The 18,824-nt window shown below is 41.3% G+C and overlaps 1 protein-coding gene across 1 annotated transcript in view; it reads right to left on the bottom strand.

Annotated features, from left to right (window-relative positions):
• Positions 1-18,525, bottom strand: part of HRNR (hornerin) — a 90,517-nt gene extending 71,992 nt beyond the window's left edge. The window contains exons 1-7 of the mRNA XM_052637321.1: positions 18,388-18,525; positions 17,561-17,816; positions 16,403-17,211; positions 15,616-16,027; positions 14,987-15,402; positions 13,912-14,323; positions 13,283-13,698 (exon numbers count right to left, since the gene is read on the bottom strand). Of these exons, the coding sequence (XP_052493281.1) occupies positions 13,283-13,698; positions 13,912-14,323; positions 14,987-15,402; positions 15,616-16,027; positions 16,403-17,211; positions 17,561-17,816; positions 18,388-18,525 (2,859 nt within the window). The remainder of the gene's footprint in view (positions 1-13,282; positions 13,699-13,911; positions 14,324-14,986; positions 15,403-15,615; positions 16,028-16,402; positions 17,212-17,560; positions 17,817-18,387) is intronic.
• Positions 18,526-18,824: the final 299 nt, after the last annotated feature.

Genomic DNA, 18,824 nt, shown 5'->3' with positions numbered 1-18,824 from the left:
GATGCTTACTCCTTGGAAGAAAAGTTATGACCAACCTAGATAGCATATTCAAAAGCAGAAATTACTTTGCCGACTAAGGTCCGTCTAATTAAGGCTATGGTTTTTCCAGTAGTCATGTATGGATGTGAGAGTTGGACTGTGAAGAAGGCTGAGCGCCGAAGAACTGATGCTTTTGAACTGTGGTGTTGGAGAAGACTCTTGAGAGTCCCTTGGACTGCAAGGAGATCCAACCAGTCCATTCTGAAGGAGATCAGCCCTGGGATTTCTTTGGAAGGAATGATGCTAAAGCTGAAACTCCAGTACTTTGGCCACCTCATGTGAAGAGTTGGCTGATTGGAAAAGACTCTGATGCTGGGAGGGATTGGGGGCAGGAGAAGGGGACGACAGAGGATGAGATGGCTGGATGGCATCACTGACTCAATGGATGTGAGTCTCAGTGAACTCCGGGAGTTGGTGATGGACAGGGAGGCCTGGCATGCTGCGATTCATGGGGTCGCAAAGAGTCGGACACGACTGAGTGACTGAACTGATCTGAATAGTAGTTTTTGAAGCACTGTGGTAAATAGGACAGAAAGGACATTGTAGAAGGAAAAATTTAGTTATGTCCTCCTGAGTTGGGAGGAGGGTCTATTTCTCTCAGGGCTACCCGATGGCTCAGTTGGTAATCCACCTGCAATGCAGGAGACCCCAGTTTGATTCCTGCCTGCTCCAGTATTCTGGCCTGGAGAATTCCATGGACTGTATAGAGTTGGAGATGACTGAGCGACTTTCACTTTCTATTTCTCTCTCTTTCCCTAGTGGCTCAAACAGGAAAGAATCTGTCTGCAATGCAGGAGATCTAGGTTCAGTCCCTGGGTTGGAAAGCTCCCCTGGAGAAGAAAATGGCAACCCACTCCAGTACTCTTGCCTGGCAGGCTACAGTCCGTGGGGTCACAAAGAGTTAAACAATGACTGAGTGACTTTCACTTTTTTCACTCTGAAGTACTGTGGTAAATGGGACAGAGAGGACATTGTAGGTGGGAAAATTTAGTTATATCATCCTGAGTTGGAAGGACAGTCTATTTTTCTCTCTTTTATCATTGTTATTACCCTGGAATATTAGGCATAGGCCATATATAGTGTTTTTACTGCTATAAAAACACCACTAACTCTTTGGGGACACATTCAGCCTTGAACTTCATTTTTCTAGACCATTATTTCTCTCTGCCTAATGATTCATTCTCCACTTGGTACTTAGATGTCCCTGTTATCTCAAACCTAAGAAGTTCAAACTGATTCCTTATAACATATAATGAGAAGTATCTTTTCTCCTGTTACCTTTTGTTGTATCAGTAATATCATCATCGTCAGGCTATGAGCTTCTATCATCATTCTTCATTTCTCACCTTTTTTTAAACCTGCATCCTGAGATAACCACCACATCCTATCCTGTTAGTCCTACACCAGACTTTTCTTCTAGACCCAGCTCTCCTCTGTCTTCAGCACTGCTAGTTTTATTTTGACCCTGGTCACCTTGCATCTTGACCTTTACAGCAGCTTTGCAATCAGTCTTTCTCTGCCACCTGGATACCTCCCTGCTACTCCTTCTATACTGCTGCCCAGTTCATCTTCCTATAAATAAATCTTATCATGTCATTTTCCTGCTTTAAAGCTCATGGTGTCTCTTTTTTGCCTATAGAATAATTTCAAATTATTTGAAATTTAGACCCACAAGCCTCCTTGAAATTGGATAGGAATCCACTTTTTTAGCTTGTTCTCCTACCACCGTCTCTTATGGGATTGTCCTTTTGAATGTTAAAACTATTCTTGATCACACCCTCACTCTTAATCTCACGTCATTGCCTATGCTATTTTTTCTGCTGCATATATTCTCTGTCCAACAAGTTCTCCTGTATATACTGTAAGATCTGCCTGAAATGCCATCACTTATATGCTTTCTGTGACTTCCTCTGAGGCCATGGACTTTACGATCCTATGAATCCCACCAGGCTCCTCTTGCCTTTTGATTTCCAAGGCAAGAATAATGAAGTGGTTTGCCATTCCCTTCTCCAGGGGATTTTCCTGACCCAGGGGTTGAACCTGGGTCTCCTGCATTGCAGGCAGATTCTTTATCGTCTGAGCCACAAGTTAAGGTACAGTATTCGGGACCATTAAGGAAGGCACACACTGTTCTCTTGGAGGCACCATGTGCAGTAAACTATGAAAGGCTCTGACTCTGAGGTGCTGCACCTGAGACCCTTGTCTAACCAGGATTTCCCATATGTTTTTTTACTTTGGAATTCTTGTTTTGAAGAAGAATGCATTATTAGTTAGGAAGATAGTAAGGGAAATGCTTCCCTATGTTAAACACTCTCTGAAGCATAATAAAAGGACAAAAAAATCAATGTTTTTAAGCATTCACTCCTCTTACTTTCTCCTCTATTTGTGTGTGTGTGCGGTCAGTTATGTCAACTTTTTTGTGACCCCATGGGGTGTGGTCTGCCAGGCTCCTCTGTCCATGGAATTTTCCAGTCAAGAATATTGGAGTAAGTTGCCATTTCCTGCTCCAGGGGCTCCTCCTAGCCCAGGGATTGAACTCACATCTACTATGTCTTCTGCACTGGCAAGTGAATTCTTTACCATTGAGCCACCTGGAAAGCCCCTTCTCAGAAGCTTTTGGCACTTAATGACTCTAGCCACATTGCTGGAAATGTATGAGGTAGCTGAGGCCCTCAGGGGAATGGTGGCAGGCTCTGTCCTTATGATGAAAGGCATCTGAATCTTGTTGACTCATGGGTTGCTAACAGTTTGCAGGGTGGTTAGCTGGTGTGCTGAAAAACTGTTTCCCTGGTTTGTAAGTAGGTGGCCATTTTAATCAGTGACTTGAACAACAAAGTGAATAGATGGCCAATATGTTGTATGTAAGATTCAACACCACTGAAGATATAGACTCAGAAAGAAATGGTGTAAAAATTTAGCAGAGGTCATTCTAATAGTGATAAATGTGATAAATGTTAAAATCTGAGTTTAGAAATAAAATAGCATCCTTATCTTCAAGATTATTGACCTAGCTTTGCACAAGACTCTGTGTACCACATTGCATATTGTTTGCAATTTTCTGCCCACATAAACTGGGGGAGATTATTCAAAAGGTAGCAGATAATAACAATAGTGTAAAAAATTATCTTGGGCTGTGAACCTCTATAAAACCAGAATAATCACTGGGATACAGTTCCAAAAGTCCTTCAAGTATGACCTTGTGTCATCAATGACACCCTTTTATGTTGAAGCCATAGCATCCTCAAGCAGTGCTGATCTCATGGTGAAGTCTGGCTCAGTCTCTCCATCAGCATTTTAATTCCTTCATCAGCATCTCAGTTTTGAATCATGTTTACCATGTCTTGTAGTTTCCCAGCTTTACTTTAGGATTTTCTGATCAACTGAAGACAAAGCCCTTCACACTGGATCAGATATTTTTAGTGGTATCCCCAGTGGTAGTGAGCATACCAGAGAAGTGATGTGGAACCCAGGCTCTTTCACTACTTCAGGGTGAATTCTCTTCCCTCAGGGATATTCTTTTAAGAGGTTTGGGGCTGTCTTTCTCCTTTCATCAAAACTCTTCATCCTCATTCCCTGGGATCCAACTCTTCTCCCACTATTTTACATTTCCTCTCTTGGGACCCATTAAGTGCCCATGCACCATGTACCCCTATCACTCAAGATAACTATCACTGAATTGTGTGTAATTAATATGTGGTGTGGTTACATTTCAACTAAATTTTTAGTGCAATTCTATTTTTAAAAATCTTGTGAGTTAAGTTTATATCTTGGGGTTGACCTAAAAAACACACCCACTACTACTTTCAAGTAGACCAGACCATAAGCCAGCCTAGAATAATGTCGACTGCTAAAGTTTTGGAGTCTGACCCACTGAGTTTGCCTCCAGACTCTTCCGTTTGCAGCTCTATGACCTCAGGCAAATTACCTAGTGCTTTTGAGTTGGTCTCTTATCTTTGTGTGCATGCTAAGTTGCTTCAGTCATGGCCGACTTTTTTGCGATCCTATGGACTGTGGCCCTCCAGGCTCCTCTGTCCATGGGATTCTCCAGGCCAGAATTCTGGAGTGGGTTGCCATGCCCTTCTCCAGGGGATCTTCCTGACCCAGGAATCGAGCTCATGACTCTTACGTCTCCTACCTTGGCAGATGGGTTCTTTATTACTAGTGCCACCTGGGAAACCTCTCATCTTTATGATGGGGATAAAATGCCTGTTTTAAAGGGCTATTGAGAACATTAAAGAAGTTAATTCTGTCAAGTATCTGGCACATTGCCTCAAAGTTTAGTGATATTAAAACTCATAGCTAATAATTAATTATATAATTATCAGAGTTTAGTAGTCAGCCAAATGTTGACTGTCTTAATTGGGTGAACTTACGTACTTGTATGTGTTTCCAGTAAGAGAAGACCTAAGAATGTAAATGTCTTTTTCAGGACTTTTCCTTTTAGGGGATACTTCCCTGGAGCGCTCAAGGAGCATACTGCAGTGGGTACAGTGTGATCTGGGTGCTGCCCAACCCCCTTTCTGAACTTCAGAAAATCATGGTAGGTTTTCATGTCACTTGGAGTACAACCTCAGGGAAATTGTGACTTGTGAGTAGAGTTCCTCCAAATAGTGCTTTTTCCTTTCTCCAGGGAATCCTGTCCACCCAGGGATCAAACTCAGGGCTCCCACATTGCAGGTGGATTCTTTACCAGCTGAGCCACAAGGGAAGCCCTGTCCTCAGAAGAAGATGCTAATAAATCTGTGCCTTAGCTCACATCATCAAAAAAAAAATCTACAAACTATAAATGCTGGAGAGGATGTGGAGAAAAGGGAACCCTCTTGCACTGTTGGTGGGAATGTAAATTGATACAGCCACTATGGAGAACAGTATGAATATTCCTTAAAAAAAAAAAACAAACTAGGAATAAAAACTACCATATGACCCAGTGATCCCAGTTCTGGGTATATACCCTGAGAAAACCATAATTCAAAAAGACACATGTATGCCAATGTTCATTTCTACACTATTTACGGTAGCCATGACATGGTAGCAACTTCCATGTCCATAGACAGATAGATGGATAAAGAAGGTATGGTATATATAGACAATGGAATATTACTCAACCATAAAAAGGAATGAATATGAGTCAGTTGAACTGAAGTGAATGAACATAGAACCCATTATACAGAGTGAAGTAAGTCAGAAAGAGAAAACTCATATCATATATTAACGCATATATTTGGAATCTAGAAAAATGGTACTGATGAACCTATTTGTAGGGCAGGAATAGAGGTCCTCACATAGAGAACAGATTTTTGTATACAGTGTGGGAAGGGGAAGGTGGGATGAATTGAGAAAATAGCACTGACATATATATATATATATATATATATATATATATATATATATACATATACACTACCATGTGTAAAATGGATCGCTAATGGGAAGCTGCTATATAACACAGGGAGCCCAGCCTGGCACCCTGTGATGAACTAGAGGGGTTGGGGGGTGGACAGTGGGAAGGAGGCTCAAGAGGGAGGGGATATATGTGAGTATATATATATATACTCATGGCTGATTTGAGTTATTGTACAGCAGAAGTCAACACATTATAAAGCAATTATTCTTCAATTAAAAATACAAGAAGGAAGGCAGCTGTTCATGTTTTTATGTGGAATCATCCAACTAAATCAGATTCAGAATACTTGAGCTAAAATGGTGCAGACCAAATAAAACACATCTGTAGGCCAGATTTTGCCTTTAGGTGACTAGTAAAACCTCTGATTGGGATGTGATTCAACTTTAAAACTATTAGAAAGTTCCTAGTAAAGTACATTCATCTATTAAAGTCTTGTTTTCCACCTCTGATATGCTCTATTTACTTAGAAATCCAAGCCAGAAATCTAGTAGAGCTTCTGAGACTTTCCTCTTGCACAATCACCACATTCAGTGTATCCCCAAATCATATTCATTTTGTCTCAGTCATGTCTTTGATATTCAGTTCTGCTTTGCTGTTACTGACCCATAACATAATTTTGCGTAGATTTGCAATGGTCTCCTAGCTAGTCTTCTTGCCACTGATGTCATCCCTTTCATGTCTTGCCACCAAATGATCTTTCAAAATGCAACTGTAATCATATTTTCTATTAAAACCCTTTGTTGGGTCTTCCTATCAGACTGTGGAGACCAAATCATTTAGGATGGTTTACCAGGGGCCTTTTGATCTGGTTCCTAGGTTTCCAGAATCACCTAATGCCGTGTCCCAACATTCATCTCATATCTTAGCTATGTCGAGCTACTATCACTTCCTTTACTGCACCTTTATTTATTAATTTATTTCATCTTAGGGGTTCTGCACAGGATGGTTAACTCCCCTGGAATACTCTCCCATCTAAGTCATCATGGCACATTTCCAGGCATTTGTAGAGATTCAGTGTATGTTTCTTCTAAATTCAAAAGTTTTATCTGAACCAGGTCTTCCTTACCAGTAAATACTGTTAGCTAGCACCTTTACTTTCAATCACCACTTCATATTAATAATATATTTTTTAATCTACTTGTCATGCTATTATGGCTTTCCTCCATCATTAGTGATTTCTTTAAGAAACAGATCTGTCTCATTTTTGTAACTCTAACATTTAGTATAGAGACTAACAATTAAATTATTAATAATTTCCTTGAATCCTCCTGATGAAAGAATGAAGTAATGTTCATCAGGAGCCAACCAACAACCCATATTATCTGGATTCTGATTAGTCTAATCCTTATTCTCAGCTTTCTGTTTGAAGATGTGTGGAAATGTGTTTGTCTAGAGCCAGACATCCATTGACATGTACTTAGCCAAACCTTCCCTCACGTGACAGGCTGGGAGAGGTGCTGAAAAGAGGAACAAATTTTTGGAAGGGAAGAGCAATGAAAATTGATGGCTATATGGGCCCACAAAGAGCTAGGGACTATTTTGTTCATTTTCCTATGAAGCTATATAGATAAGTCTATTGTTAAATTAAAACTACAGTCTTATTGCCAAGAGTTGTCACTTTGGTAATAGCGTATGATATGATTGTGATTTACTCATTTTCTTCTCACGTCTCCTAGTTCCCTGAATGTTAACATCTTAGCAGTAAGTGGTCATCTTGGTGGTATGATTTCTTAACTGCTTAGAACCTGAAATGGCACCATTAGTCAATGATTGATGCTTTTGTACATTTTAATGGTATATTTTTCTAGAATCAAGAAGAGACTCTGCTTGGATTATGATAAGCTTTTATTTTGAGAATTTTAAGTTCAACTGATTTTCTACTAAAGTTTTACTGCCAAGGAAGGAAAAAGGCATTGCTGAGTGAATGTGAAAATTTGCCCTCTCTTTTTAGACTCTAAAACTAGAGCCGTGAGCTGTATTTTTAGAGGAAAATAGGAAAGGAAACTTGCTTAATCTGGATCCATTGTGTGTCAGAAATGTTGCTAGCCAGTATGTTGTAGTAGAAGGGGCCTGGGCTTTGAGGCTTTATCATTCAGTCCATCAGTTCAGTTTAGTTCAGTCGCTCAGTCATGTCCGACTCTTTGTGACCCCATGAATTGCAGCATGCCAGGCCTCCCTGTCTGTCACTAACTCCTGGAGTTCACTCAAACTCATGTCCAGAGTTCGCTCAAACTTATGTCCATCGAGTCGGTGATGCCATCCAGCCATCTCATCCTCTGTCATCCCCTTCTTCTCCTGTCCCCAATCCTTCCCAGCATCAGGGACTTTTCCAATGAGTCAACTCTTCACATGAGATGGCCAAAGTATTGGAGATTCAGCTTCAACATCAGCCCTTCCAATGAACACCCAGGGCTGATCTCCTTTAGGATGGACTGGTTGGATCTCCTTGCCAGGCCAAGGAACTCTCAAGAGTCTTCTCCAACATCACAGTTCAAAAGCATCAATTCTTCGGCACTCAGCTTTCTTCACAGTCCAAATCTCACATCCATACATGACCACTGAAAAAACCATAGCCTTGACTAGACGGACCTTTGTTGACAAAGTAATGTCTCTGCTTTTCAATATACTGTCTAGGTTGGTCATAACTTGCCTTCCAAGGACTAAGCGTCTTTTAATTTCATGGCTGCAGTCACCATCTGCAGTGATTTTGGAGCCCCCCCCAAAATAAAGTCTGACACTGTTTCCACTGTTTCCTCATCTATTTCCCATGAAGTGACAGGACCAGATGCCATGATCTTCGTTTTCTGAATGTTGAGCTTAAGCCAACTTTTTCACTCTCCTCTTTCACTTTCATCAAGAGGCTTTTTTGTTCCTCTTACCTGTAGGTAAATTATTGTTGATGTCTTTGCTCATCAGTTTTATAATTTGTAAAGGGTAAATTATAATCCTTTTCTTTACTATATTGTGAGTAAGGTGATGTGTAGTGAGAAATCAATAAAGTTCCACTCTCTTTTTATATGGTAGAAAAAATAACACTGTAATTCAATATTTTGAGTAAGGTCAACTTATAGAAGTTTACTACCAGTGAAGTAGAATGTTGCTAGCTGTGGATGAATTTTTTTTTTTAATTTATGTATTTGACAGGTAACATTATATTAGTTTCAGATTTACAAACTAATTCAGTATTTTGTATACATTGCAAACTGTTTACTTCAATAAGTCTGCTTAACATCCATCACCATATATAGTAGATGTTTTTTCTTGTGATGGGAACTTTAAAGATTTACTCTTTTAGTACTTTCAAATATGCAACACAATATTATTAACTATAGCCACTATACTGTGCATTATGTCCCCTTGACTTATTTATTTTACAACTGAAGAAGTTTTGGCATCCAGTACCCATTTCGACCACCCTGAAACCTCCACCAGCCACCAGTGTGTTCTCTATATCTGTGAGCTTGTTTTCTCTTTTTTTTATTTATTTCTTTTATATTCCACCTGTAAGTGAGATCATGTGGTATTTGTCTTCCTCTGTCTGACTTAGTTCCCTTAGCATAATGCCCTCAAGGTCCATCCATGTTGTTGCAGATGTCAAGATTTCATTCCTTTTTAATGGCTGAATAATATTCCATTGTGTGTATATATGTCACATTTTCCGTATTCATTTATCTACTGATGGACATTCACGTTGTTTCCAGATCATGGTTATTATAAGTAATGCTTCAGTGAATATGTGGATTCATATGGAGTATATCTTTTTGAGTTACTGTTTTTGTTTTCTTTGGATAAATACCCCAAAGTGGACTTGCTGGATTATTGTTGTTGTTCAGTCACTAAGTTGTGTCTGACTCTTTGTGACCCCGTGGACTGCAGCATGCCAGGCTTCCCTGTCCTTCACTATCTGGAAGTGATAGTGATTAGATTATATATAGTTCTAACTAGATTATATATAGTTCTAATTTTACTTTTTTGAGGTACCTCCACACTGTTTTACATAGTGACTGTACTGATTTACTTTCCCACCAGCAGTGCATAAGGGTTCTTTTTTCCCCCTTATTCTCACCAACACTTGTTATCTCTTATCTTTTTGATAATAGCCATTCTAGCAAGTCTGAGGTGATGTCTCACTGTGGTTTTGATTTGCATTTTCCTCATTCGTTGTGTTGATGGTCTTTTCATGCATCTGTTGGCCATCTGTATGTCTTCTTTGAAAAACTTTCTATTGAGATCTGCTTGTTTTTTAAGAATTAGCTTTTTGTTCTTGTTTTTGTTTTTGCTATTGAGTTGTATGAATTCTTCATACACTATTTTGGATATTAACTCCTTATCAGATATATGACTTGCAAGTATTTTCTCCTACTCAGTGTGCTGCCTTGGATGAATCTTGACTTTAAGCTGATGGTATTCAAACTTAACTTCTTTCCTTGAGTTCCTTAGATTTCACGTTTGAGCCTACACAGATTATCTAATTGTATTCCAAGTTTCTGCATATTCCTTTAACTACAGGAAGCTGACCTCTCATCCATATATTCTAATTGAGGAATTCACTTAAATTCTTTACCTTTAAAATTTTTATCGTAGAAAAAATTGACAAAGTGTAGTGGTTTTGAAAAATGTGCTTCAATTGCTTGGCAATTCTCTCTGAAAGATGGGGGTCCTTCTGCTTGAATTTGGGCCAACCTTTGTGACTTGCTTGTAACCACTAGAATACAGAGGAAGTGATTCTTATGCCATTTCTGAGAGTAATTTAGAAAAAACCATGTAGCTTCTACTTGGTTTTCTTGGCATGCTTTCTCTGGGGAAGACAGGCATGTAAGACATCAGACCACTTTGGGATTACCAGGCTGGAGAGGACACATAGAGGTGCTCCAGTCAATGGCCCAATTCAGCTCCCAACTGACAGCCAGTCTTGTGGATGAACCACATGTATTTGTATCTTTTATCTAGTTGAGCCTTCAGATGATTGAAACCCCAGCTGACATCTATTTATTACTTACAACTTGATGAGAAACCCCAAGTTAGAACTGCTCAGCCAAGCCCTTCCAAGCCCAAAGATCTGGGAGTTAGCCTTGAATCTACACTGTCTCATATACTCCAGAACAAATCCATCAGCAAGTTCTACTGATTCTGTTTTTAAAATATATACCAATTATAACCATTTCTTACTCCCTCTATTGCCTCTGCCCTCATCCCAGCTGCTATAATATTTTGTATTGACTCCTGTTAATCTTCAGTCTTGCCTTTAAACCCCACTAAAACATATCTTCCATCAGGCAGTTAAAATGATGTTTTTGAAATGAAAAATCATATTATTATCACTCTACTGGTTGAAATCCTTCAAAAACTTCCTATCAAATCAGAATAAAATTCAGCCTCCAGCCCAGGCACCAAAACCAAAATTAAACAAATGGGACTATATCAGACTTAAAAAGTTCAATACATGAAAAGATAGAAAAGCAACTTCTCTGGCAATCTAGTGGCTAAGACTCTGCAGTCCCAATGTGGGGAGCACAGGTTCAAACTCTGGGCAGGGAATTAGATCCCACATGCTATAACTAAGAGTTCTCATGCTGCTACTAAAGATCCCTCTTACCACAGTGAAGATTGAAGATCCCATGTGCCATAACTAAGACCTGGCTTACAACCAAATAGATGAATAAATAAACAAATATATTTTTTAAAAAAGAGCAGAATGAAAAAGCAATGTATGTTACAGGAGAAAATTTGTAAATTACATATCTCCAAGGGGCTAGTATCTAAAATATGTGAAGTCCTATTAACATATCAGCAATTAAAAAGAACTGATTAAAAAATGGGCAAAGGTCTTGAATAGACAGTTACCCAAAGATGATATATAAAAGATCAGGTGTGCAACACCCCAATTATTAGAGAAATGCAAATCAAAACCATAATGTGATACCACCTCATACTCATTAAGATAGCCACTATCAAAAAAACAAAAACAACAGGTGTTGGTGAGGACCTGGAGGAATTCGAACTCTTGTGCACTGTTGGTGGGAATGTAAAATGCTATAGCTCCTATGGAAAAAAGTATGCTAGTACCTCAATTAAGTATGAAATTTCCATATGATCCAGCAACAAAATAATTGAAAGCAGGGTGTGGAAGTTATATATCTACAACCATGTTCATAGAGGCATTATTCAAAATAGCCCAAAAGTGGAAGAAACCTAAATGTCTAACAGATGAATAGATAGACAAAAGGTGGAATATACACACAGTGGAATGTTATTTGGCCTTAAAAAGGAAAACATCTTCCCATACTATAATACAGCATATCCCAGTTTCCTTTGGAAAATGTCTTTATGTCTTTGTAAGAAGGACTTCTGGTCAGTGTTTTGTTTCCTGATCTTGGTTTGACATGGTTAATAGTCACTTGGACTGATGTTCTGATAATTATGCTTCTGTCTGTGATGGCGCTAAGCCTTTTTTCATCTTGATGGTGATTGTATGGAACAAAGACTATGTTGGAGAAAAACACAGATTTTGATTAAATTATTTCTTCCTTGGACTCCTTATTTCTTTGCATGGTATACATCTGCCATTTGGACATACAGTTGTCAGTGACAGAAGAAAAAGATGTCATTCTTACCAAGGGGAGATAAGTCTTTTAGGGTCTATGAGAAATAAGCATGGAAGAGACAAACTATGATATATGATCAATTGTTTATTTTCCATTTTCATGCCATTCACTCTTTTATATTCTATATGCCCAAAGTGATTAATAAATGCAGAATAATACAGAGTTCCAAAGGATACTTGAGGCAGGTGTGCTGACTGATACTAAGATATAGCAGATATGCTTGATGTAACAGTGACTTTGTCCTATTGGTTCCTTTAATATTTTTGATTAATATTAATCTGTACCAATCTGGAGAGGTCCAGATATGTACCTCTCAAAAGAAAAATCCTTCCTTGAACCACAGCTCCACAAATACTCATGGTTTTTCAAGTTTAAAATTCCACGATATCTATTTCTTCTATTAACCAGTTCTTAACCACAAAGCTCAAAGTTTCCTATAGAATAAAAAGAAATTATCACCAATGTAAAGAAATAGTGTCACTAATTTTTAAAATATAATAAGAAGAAGTAACACCCTGAGGATAATGAAAATTTCCTTGAATCAAAGTTATGCCGTTGTAATCCTAAACTTTGGGTTAATTACTATATTAATACTTTATTAATACTCATTCATAATAATAGTTTCTCCATGACTGTCCAAAGCCCAGCTGTTTTGAAATATAATTTGAAAGGCCATAAGTTCCAGGGTGTATATTATGGACTGTTATATTGGATCTCATTAGTTCTCTATATTCAGGTTTGTCCCTGTTTTCCATGTGACTGGAATTGTGACTGAAATTTTCAGCTGGAGAACCAGTCCCTAGCTGTCCATAGTCATAATTGGAACTGCCATAGCTGCCATGTCTCCAAACTTGGCCTGCACCATGATTTTGGATCCTTGAGTAGAATGCAGACATTCCTTGGTGGGTCACAATCTGATTACCTGAACCTCTCGAATGACCCTTGCTGTCACTGGACTGACTAACTCTGGATTCCCTATATCTGCTGCTTCCAGATCCAGTGGATGTTTCTCCATGACCAGTTCCAGAGTCTCTGGAGCTGTCCCTTGACTGCTCATGGTGGCTCCCCTGCCTTTGCCCAGTGCTAGATCCTGACCTTCTTTGGAGAGAATCACTGTGCCTCCCTTGATGAGACTCTGAGTACCTAGAACTGTCTCCTGTCTGGTCATGGGAAGATCCATGGTGGTTTCTTGAGCTGGAACCTGGCCTTCCATGAGTTGTCACGGACCGTCTACCTGAGTCTTCTGAATGTCCTTCGCTGTCACTGGCCTGACTAACACTGGATTGCCTGTGCCTACTGCTTCCGGATCCAGTGGAGGTTTGTCCATGACCAGTTCCAGACTGTCTGGAGCTGTCCCTTGAGTGCTCATGGTGGCTCCCCTGCCTTTGCCCTGTGCTGGATCCTGACCTTTCATGGACAGATTCACTGTGCCTCTCTTGACGGGACTCTGAGTGCCTAGGACTGTCTCCTGTCTGGCCATGGACAGATCCATGTTGGTTTCTTGAGCTGGAACCAGGTCTTCCATGAGTTGTCTCGGAATGTCTACCTGAATCTCTTGCGTGTCTCTCGTGGTGGCTCCCTTGATTGGTCTCTGAGCGCCTAGAACTATCTCCTGTCTGGCCATGGGAAGCTCCATGTTGGTTTCTTGAGCTGGAACGAGACCTTGTGTGAGTTGTCACGGACTGTCTACCTGAATCTCTTGCATGTCCCTCTCTGTCACTGGACTGACTACCACTGGATTCCCTATGTCTGCTGCTTCCAGATCCAGCAGAGGATTGTCCATGTCCAGTTGCAGACTGTCTGGAGCTGTCCCTTGACTGCTCATGGTGGCTCCCCTCTCTTTGCTCAGGTCTAGATGCTGACCTTTCATGGACAGATTCACTGTGCCTCCCTTGATGAGATGCTGAGTGCCTAGGACTGTCTCCTGTCTGGCCATGCGAAGATCCACGTTGGTTTCTTGAGCTGGAACCAAATCTTCCTTGAGTTGCCACGGACTGTCTACCTGAGTCTTCTGAATGTCCTTCACTGTCACTGGCCTGACTAACACTGGATTGCCTGTGCCTACTGCTTCCGGATCCAGTGGAGGTTTGTCCATGACCAGTTCCAGACTGTCTGGAGCTGTCCCTTGACTGCTCATGGTGGCTCCCCTGTCTTTGCCCCGTGCTTGATCCAGACCTTTGGTGGACAGTATCACTGTGCCTTCCTTGATGGGACTCTGAGTGCCTAGAACTGTCTCCTGTCTGTCCATGGACAGATCCATGTTGATTTCTTGAAGCTGAACCAGGTCTTCCATGAGTTGTCACGGACCGGCTACCTGAGTCTTCTGAATGTCCTTCACTGTCACTGGCCTGACTAACACTGGGTTCCCTGTGCCTACTGCTTCTGGATGCAGTAGAGGTTTGTCCATGTCCAGTTCCAGAGTCTCCGGAGCTGTCACTTGACTGCTCATGGTGGCTCCCCTGCCTTTGCCCAGTGCTGGATCCTGACCTTTCATGGACAGATTCACTGTGCCTCTCTTGACGGGACTCTGAGTGCCTAGGACTGTCTCCTGTCTGGCCATGGACAGATCCATGTTGGTTTCTTGAGCTGGAACCAGATCTTCCATGAGTTGTCTCAGAATGCCTACCTAAATCTCTTGCATGTCCCTCACTGTCACTGGCCTGACTAACACTGGATTGCCTGTGCCTACTGCTTCCGGATCCGGTGGAGGTTTGTCCATGTCGAGTTCCAGAGTCTCTGGAGCTGTCCCTTGACTGCTCATGGTGGCTCCCCTGCCTTTGCCCAGTGCTAGATCCTGACCTTCTTTGGAGAGAATCACTGTGCCTCCCTTGATGAGACTCTGAGTACCTAGAACTGTCTCCTGTCTGGTCATGGGAAGATCCATGGTGGTTTCTTGAGCTGGAACCTGGCCTTCCATGAGTTGTCACGGACCGTCTACCTGAGTCTTCTGAATGTCCTTCGCTGTCACTGGCCTGACTAACACTGGATTGCCTGTGCCTACTGCTTCCGGATCCAGTGGAGGTTTGTCCATGACCAGTTCCAGACTGTCTGGAGCTGTCCCTTGACTGCTCATGGTGGCTCCCCTGCCTTTGCCCTGTACTGGATCCTGACCTTTCATGGACAGATTCACTGTGCCTCTCTTGACGGGACTCTGAGTGCCTAGGACTGTCTCCTGTCTGGCCATGGACAGATCCATGTTGGTTTCTTGAGCTGGAACCAGGTCTTCCATGAGTTGTCTCGGAATGTCTACCTGAATCTCTTGCGTGTCTCTCGTGGTGGCTCCCTTGATTGGTCTCTGAGCGCCTAGAACTATCTCCTGTCTGGCCATGGGAAGCTCCATGTTGGTTTCTTGAGCTGGAACGAGACCTTGTGTGAGTTGTCACGGACTGTCTACCTGAATCTCTTGCATGTCCCTCTCTGTCACTGGACTGACTACCACTGGATTCCCTATGTCTGCTGCTTCCAGATCCAGCAGAGGATTGTCCATGTCCAGTTGCAGACTGTCTGGAGCTGTCCCTTGACTGCTCATGGTGGCTCCCCTCTCTTTGCTCAGGTCTAGATGCTGACCTTTCATGGACAGATTCACTGTGCCTCCCTTGATGAGATGCTGAGTGCCTAGGACTGTCTCCTGTCTGGCCATGCGAAGATCCACGTTGGTTTCTTGAGCTGGAACCAAATCTTCCTTGAGTTGCCACGGACTGTCTACCTGAGTCTTCTGAATGTCCTTCACTGTCACTGGCCTGACTAACACTGGATTGCCTGTGCCTACTGCTTCCGGATCCAGTGGAGGTTTGTCCATGACCAGTTCCAGACTGTCTGGAGCTGTCCCTTGACTGCTCATGGTGGCTCCCCTGTCTTTGCCCCGTGCTTGATCCAGACCTTTGGTGGACAGTATCACTGTGCCTTCCTTGATGGGACTCTGAGTGCCTAGAACTGTCTCCTGTCTGTCCATGGACAGATCCATGTTGATTTCTTGAAGCTGAACCAGGTCTTCCATGAGTTGTCACGGACCGGCTACCTGAGTCTTCTGAATGTCCTTCACTGTCACTGGCCTGACTAACACTGGGTTCCCTGTGCCTACTGCTTCTGGATGCAGTAGAGGTTTGTCCATGTCCAGTTCCAGAGTCTCCGGAGCTGTCACTTGACTGCTCATGGTGGCTCCCCTGCCTTTGCCCAGTGCTGGATCCTGACCTTTCATGGACAGATTCACTGTGCCTCTCTTGATGGGACTCTGAGTGCCTAGGACTGTCTCCTGTCTGGCCATGGACAGATCCATGTTGGTTTCTTGAGCTGGAACCAGATCTTCCATGAGTTGTCTCAGAATGCCTACCTAAATCTCTTGCATGTCCCTCACTGTCACTGGCCTGACTAACACTGGATTGCCTGTGCCTGCTGCTTCCAGATCCAGAGGAGGTTTGTCCCTGTTGAGACCCAGACTGTCTGGAGCTGTCTCTTGGCTGCTCATGGTGGCTCCTCTGCCTTTGCCCATTGCTGGATCCTGACCTTCCATGGACAGATTCACTATGTCTCTCTTGATGGGACTCTGAGTGCCTAGAACTGTCTCCAGTATGGCCATGGGAAGATCCATGTTGATTTCTTGAGCTGGAACCAGGTCTTCCATGAGTTGTCTGAGAATGCCTACCTGAATCTCTGGCATGTCTCTCATTGTGGCTCCCTTGATTGGTCTCTGAGTGCCTATAACTGTCCCCTGTCTGACCATGGGAGGAACCATGTTGATTCCTTGAGCTGGAACCAGGTCTTCCATGAGTTGTCTCAGAATGCCTACCTGAATCTCTGGCGTGTCCCACACTGTCACTGGCTTGACTAACACTGGATTCTCTATGTCTGCTATTTCCAGATTCAGCTGAGGTTTGTCCATGTCGAGTTCCAGAGTCTCTGGAGCTGTCTCTTGACTGCTCATGGTGGCTCCCCTGTCTTTGCCCAGTGTTTCTTGACCTTCTGTTGACAGATTCACTGTGTGTCTCTTGTTGGGATTCTGAGTGGGTAGAATTATCTCCTGCATGAGTCTGGACAGAATCATTTTGATTCCTTGAACTGGACCCTGATCTTCCATGAGTGAATACGGATTTCCTACCTGTATCTCGTGAATGTCCTTCCGTGTATCTGCCCTTCGTGATGTTTGACCCATAGTTTTTACTGTGACTGGATTGAAAATTCGTAGTCACTTTGTCTTCACAAACTTGATAGGAGTCATCATACTCTGATCCTATACATTTTGTACTTCTTTTACCTTTATTTTCATAACCACATTCTTCTTTTTCTTCATATCCCCTGGTTGGGCTAACACTTGAAATGTGCCTTCTTTCTTTTGGTTCAGTAGAGCTTGATCTCCTTTTCTTTTCCCTTCTTGACTCATGATGTTTTTTGCTACATCCATGTCTGTGTCCAGAGGTTGGTGTGTCATCTCTTCTTTGTTTACTTCCAGATTTAGATCCATGTCTCTTTTTTCCTCTTCCTCTTGGGCTCTTTGATCTGTCTTGATTCTTTCTACCACTTCTTGAATGACTGTACTTTCTTTTTGTTTCTTCTTTTTCTTCTTCTGTATCATCTTCTTCATCTTCGTAGCGGTATGTATACTTTTTCTGTTTTTGTCCTGCTGTCTGTAAATTCTGTCTTTGAGTATAATTATAATATGCATGAGCCAACTTGAATACCATCAGAAAAAACTCTGTAAAGTCTATTTTCTTGTTGTGATCTACATCGAGGATATGCATGAAAACTTCAGTGGTGTCTGGGTCATCTGGATTCTATAAACAGGAAAGACAGGAAGAGTACATGAGAGTGACTGAAGTGGAAGATTAAATAATTAAAGTGAACTTTGGAAATGTGAATTCTTGCTATATAAAAGTAGAACCGAATGTTTTCTTTAATGATGTTTGTTTTATCTTGACTTAGTAAAGAGCTGTTGGTACTGTCCTAAAAGACCTAAATCTTAAATGCTAGTATGGTGACACAAAAAATTTGATGGGGCATGTTCTTCTTTTAATTCTTCAAGTGTCAGCATTTTGTAAATTTTTCCATGGAATTATCTTTTAGACATACCCTCTTTACATTCTAGAAATTAGAGGGACTATTATGATAAGTTAACTTTTGTTTACTTCTTTTTAACAAATATTTGTGTTTTTCCATAGACAATGTGTATGTATGATATATATATAGAGGTATAAAGAGCTGAACAAATTATATCTGTTTTGAAATAAAATTATATTTGTTCCTATGCCAAGAGAAAAAACTCATAAAGATTTCACAGTAATATTTTGACATTTTTTGATGCAGAACAAAAATGATATACTGTTTTATCTGGCAAATAACTTTTACCTTCAAGACGGGCCGAAACTCCACTTCCAGCAGTTCCTTCAGCTCTTTTTTACTCAATGTGTCAGCCTCCTTATCTGTTTTTGAATATTTGTGGAATATTTTGATGATGCCATTGATGTTTTCCAGGAGAGTCGACATCTTTTGGAATTATAGGTGAACCTAGAAAGAAGTTAAAGTGCACATTAATTTATTTAATTTTGTAGGTCATATCAATTATGATGATAAATTTTCACATTTATAAACCTATATCTTTTCCTAGGTAGTCCAGCTTTAAAAATGGAAGGTGGCCACAAAAAACTTCTATCCATCACCTACGTGATGAATATCAACACACAGTTTGACTGGACTGCCAACATTTTGGCCTTGATCTCTCTTTTTCTTCCCCCACATCAAACTATTCTTCTATTTGCATGCCTAGAATATCATAAGTCACAAAA

The sequence above is a fragment of the Budorcas taxicolor genome, chromosome 3 (genome assembly GCF_023091745.1).
Source record: "Budorcas taxicolor isolate Tak-1 chromosome 3, Takin1.1, whole genome shotgun sequence".
Taxonomy (NCBI): Eukaryota; Metazoa; Chordata; class Mammalia; order Artiodactyla; family Bovidae; genus Budorcas; species Budorcas taxicolor.
The sequence above is the reverse complement of the archived record's forward strand: the minus strand, read 5'-3'. Positions and strand labels throughout refer to the sequence as shown.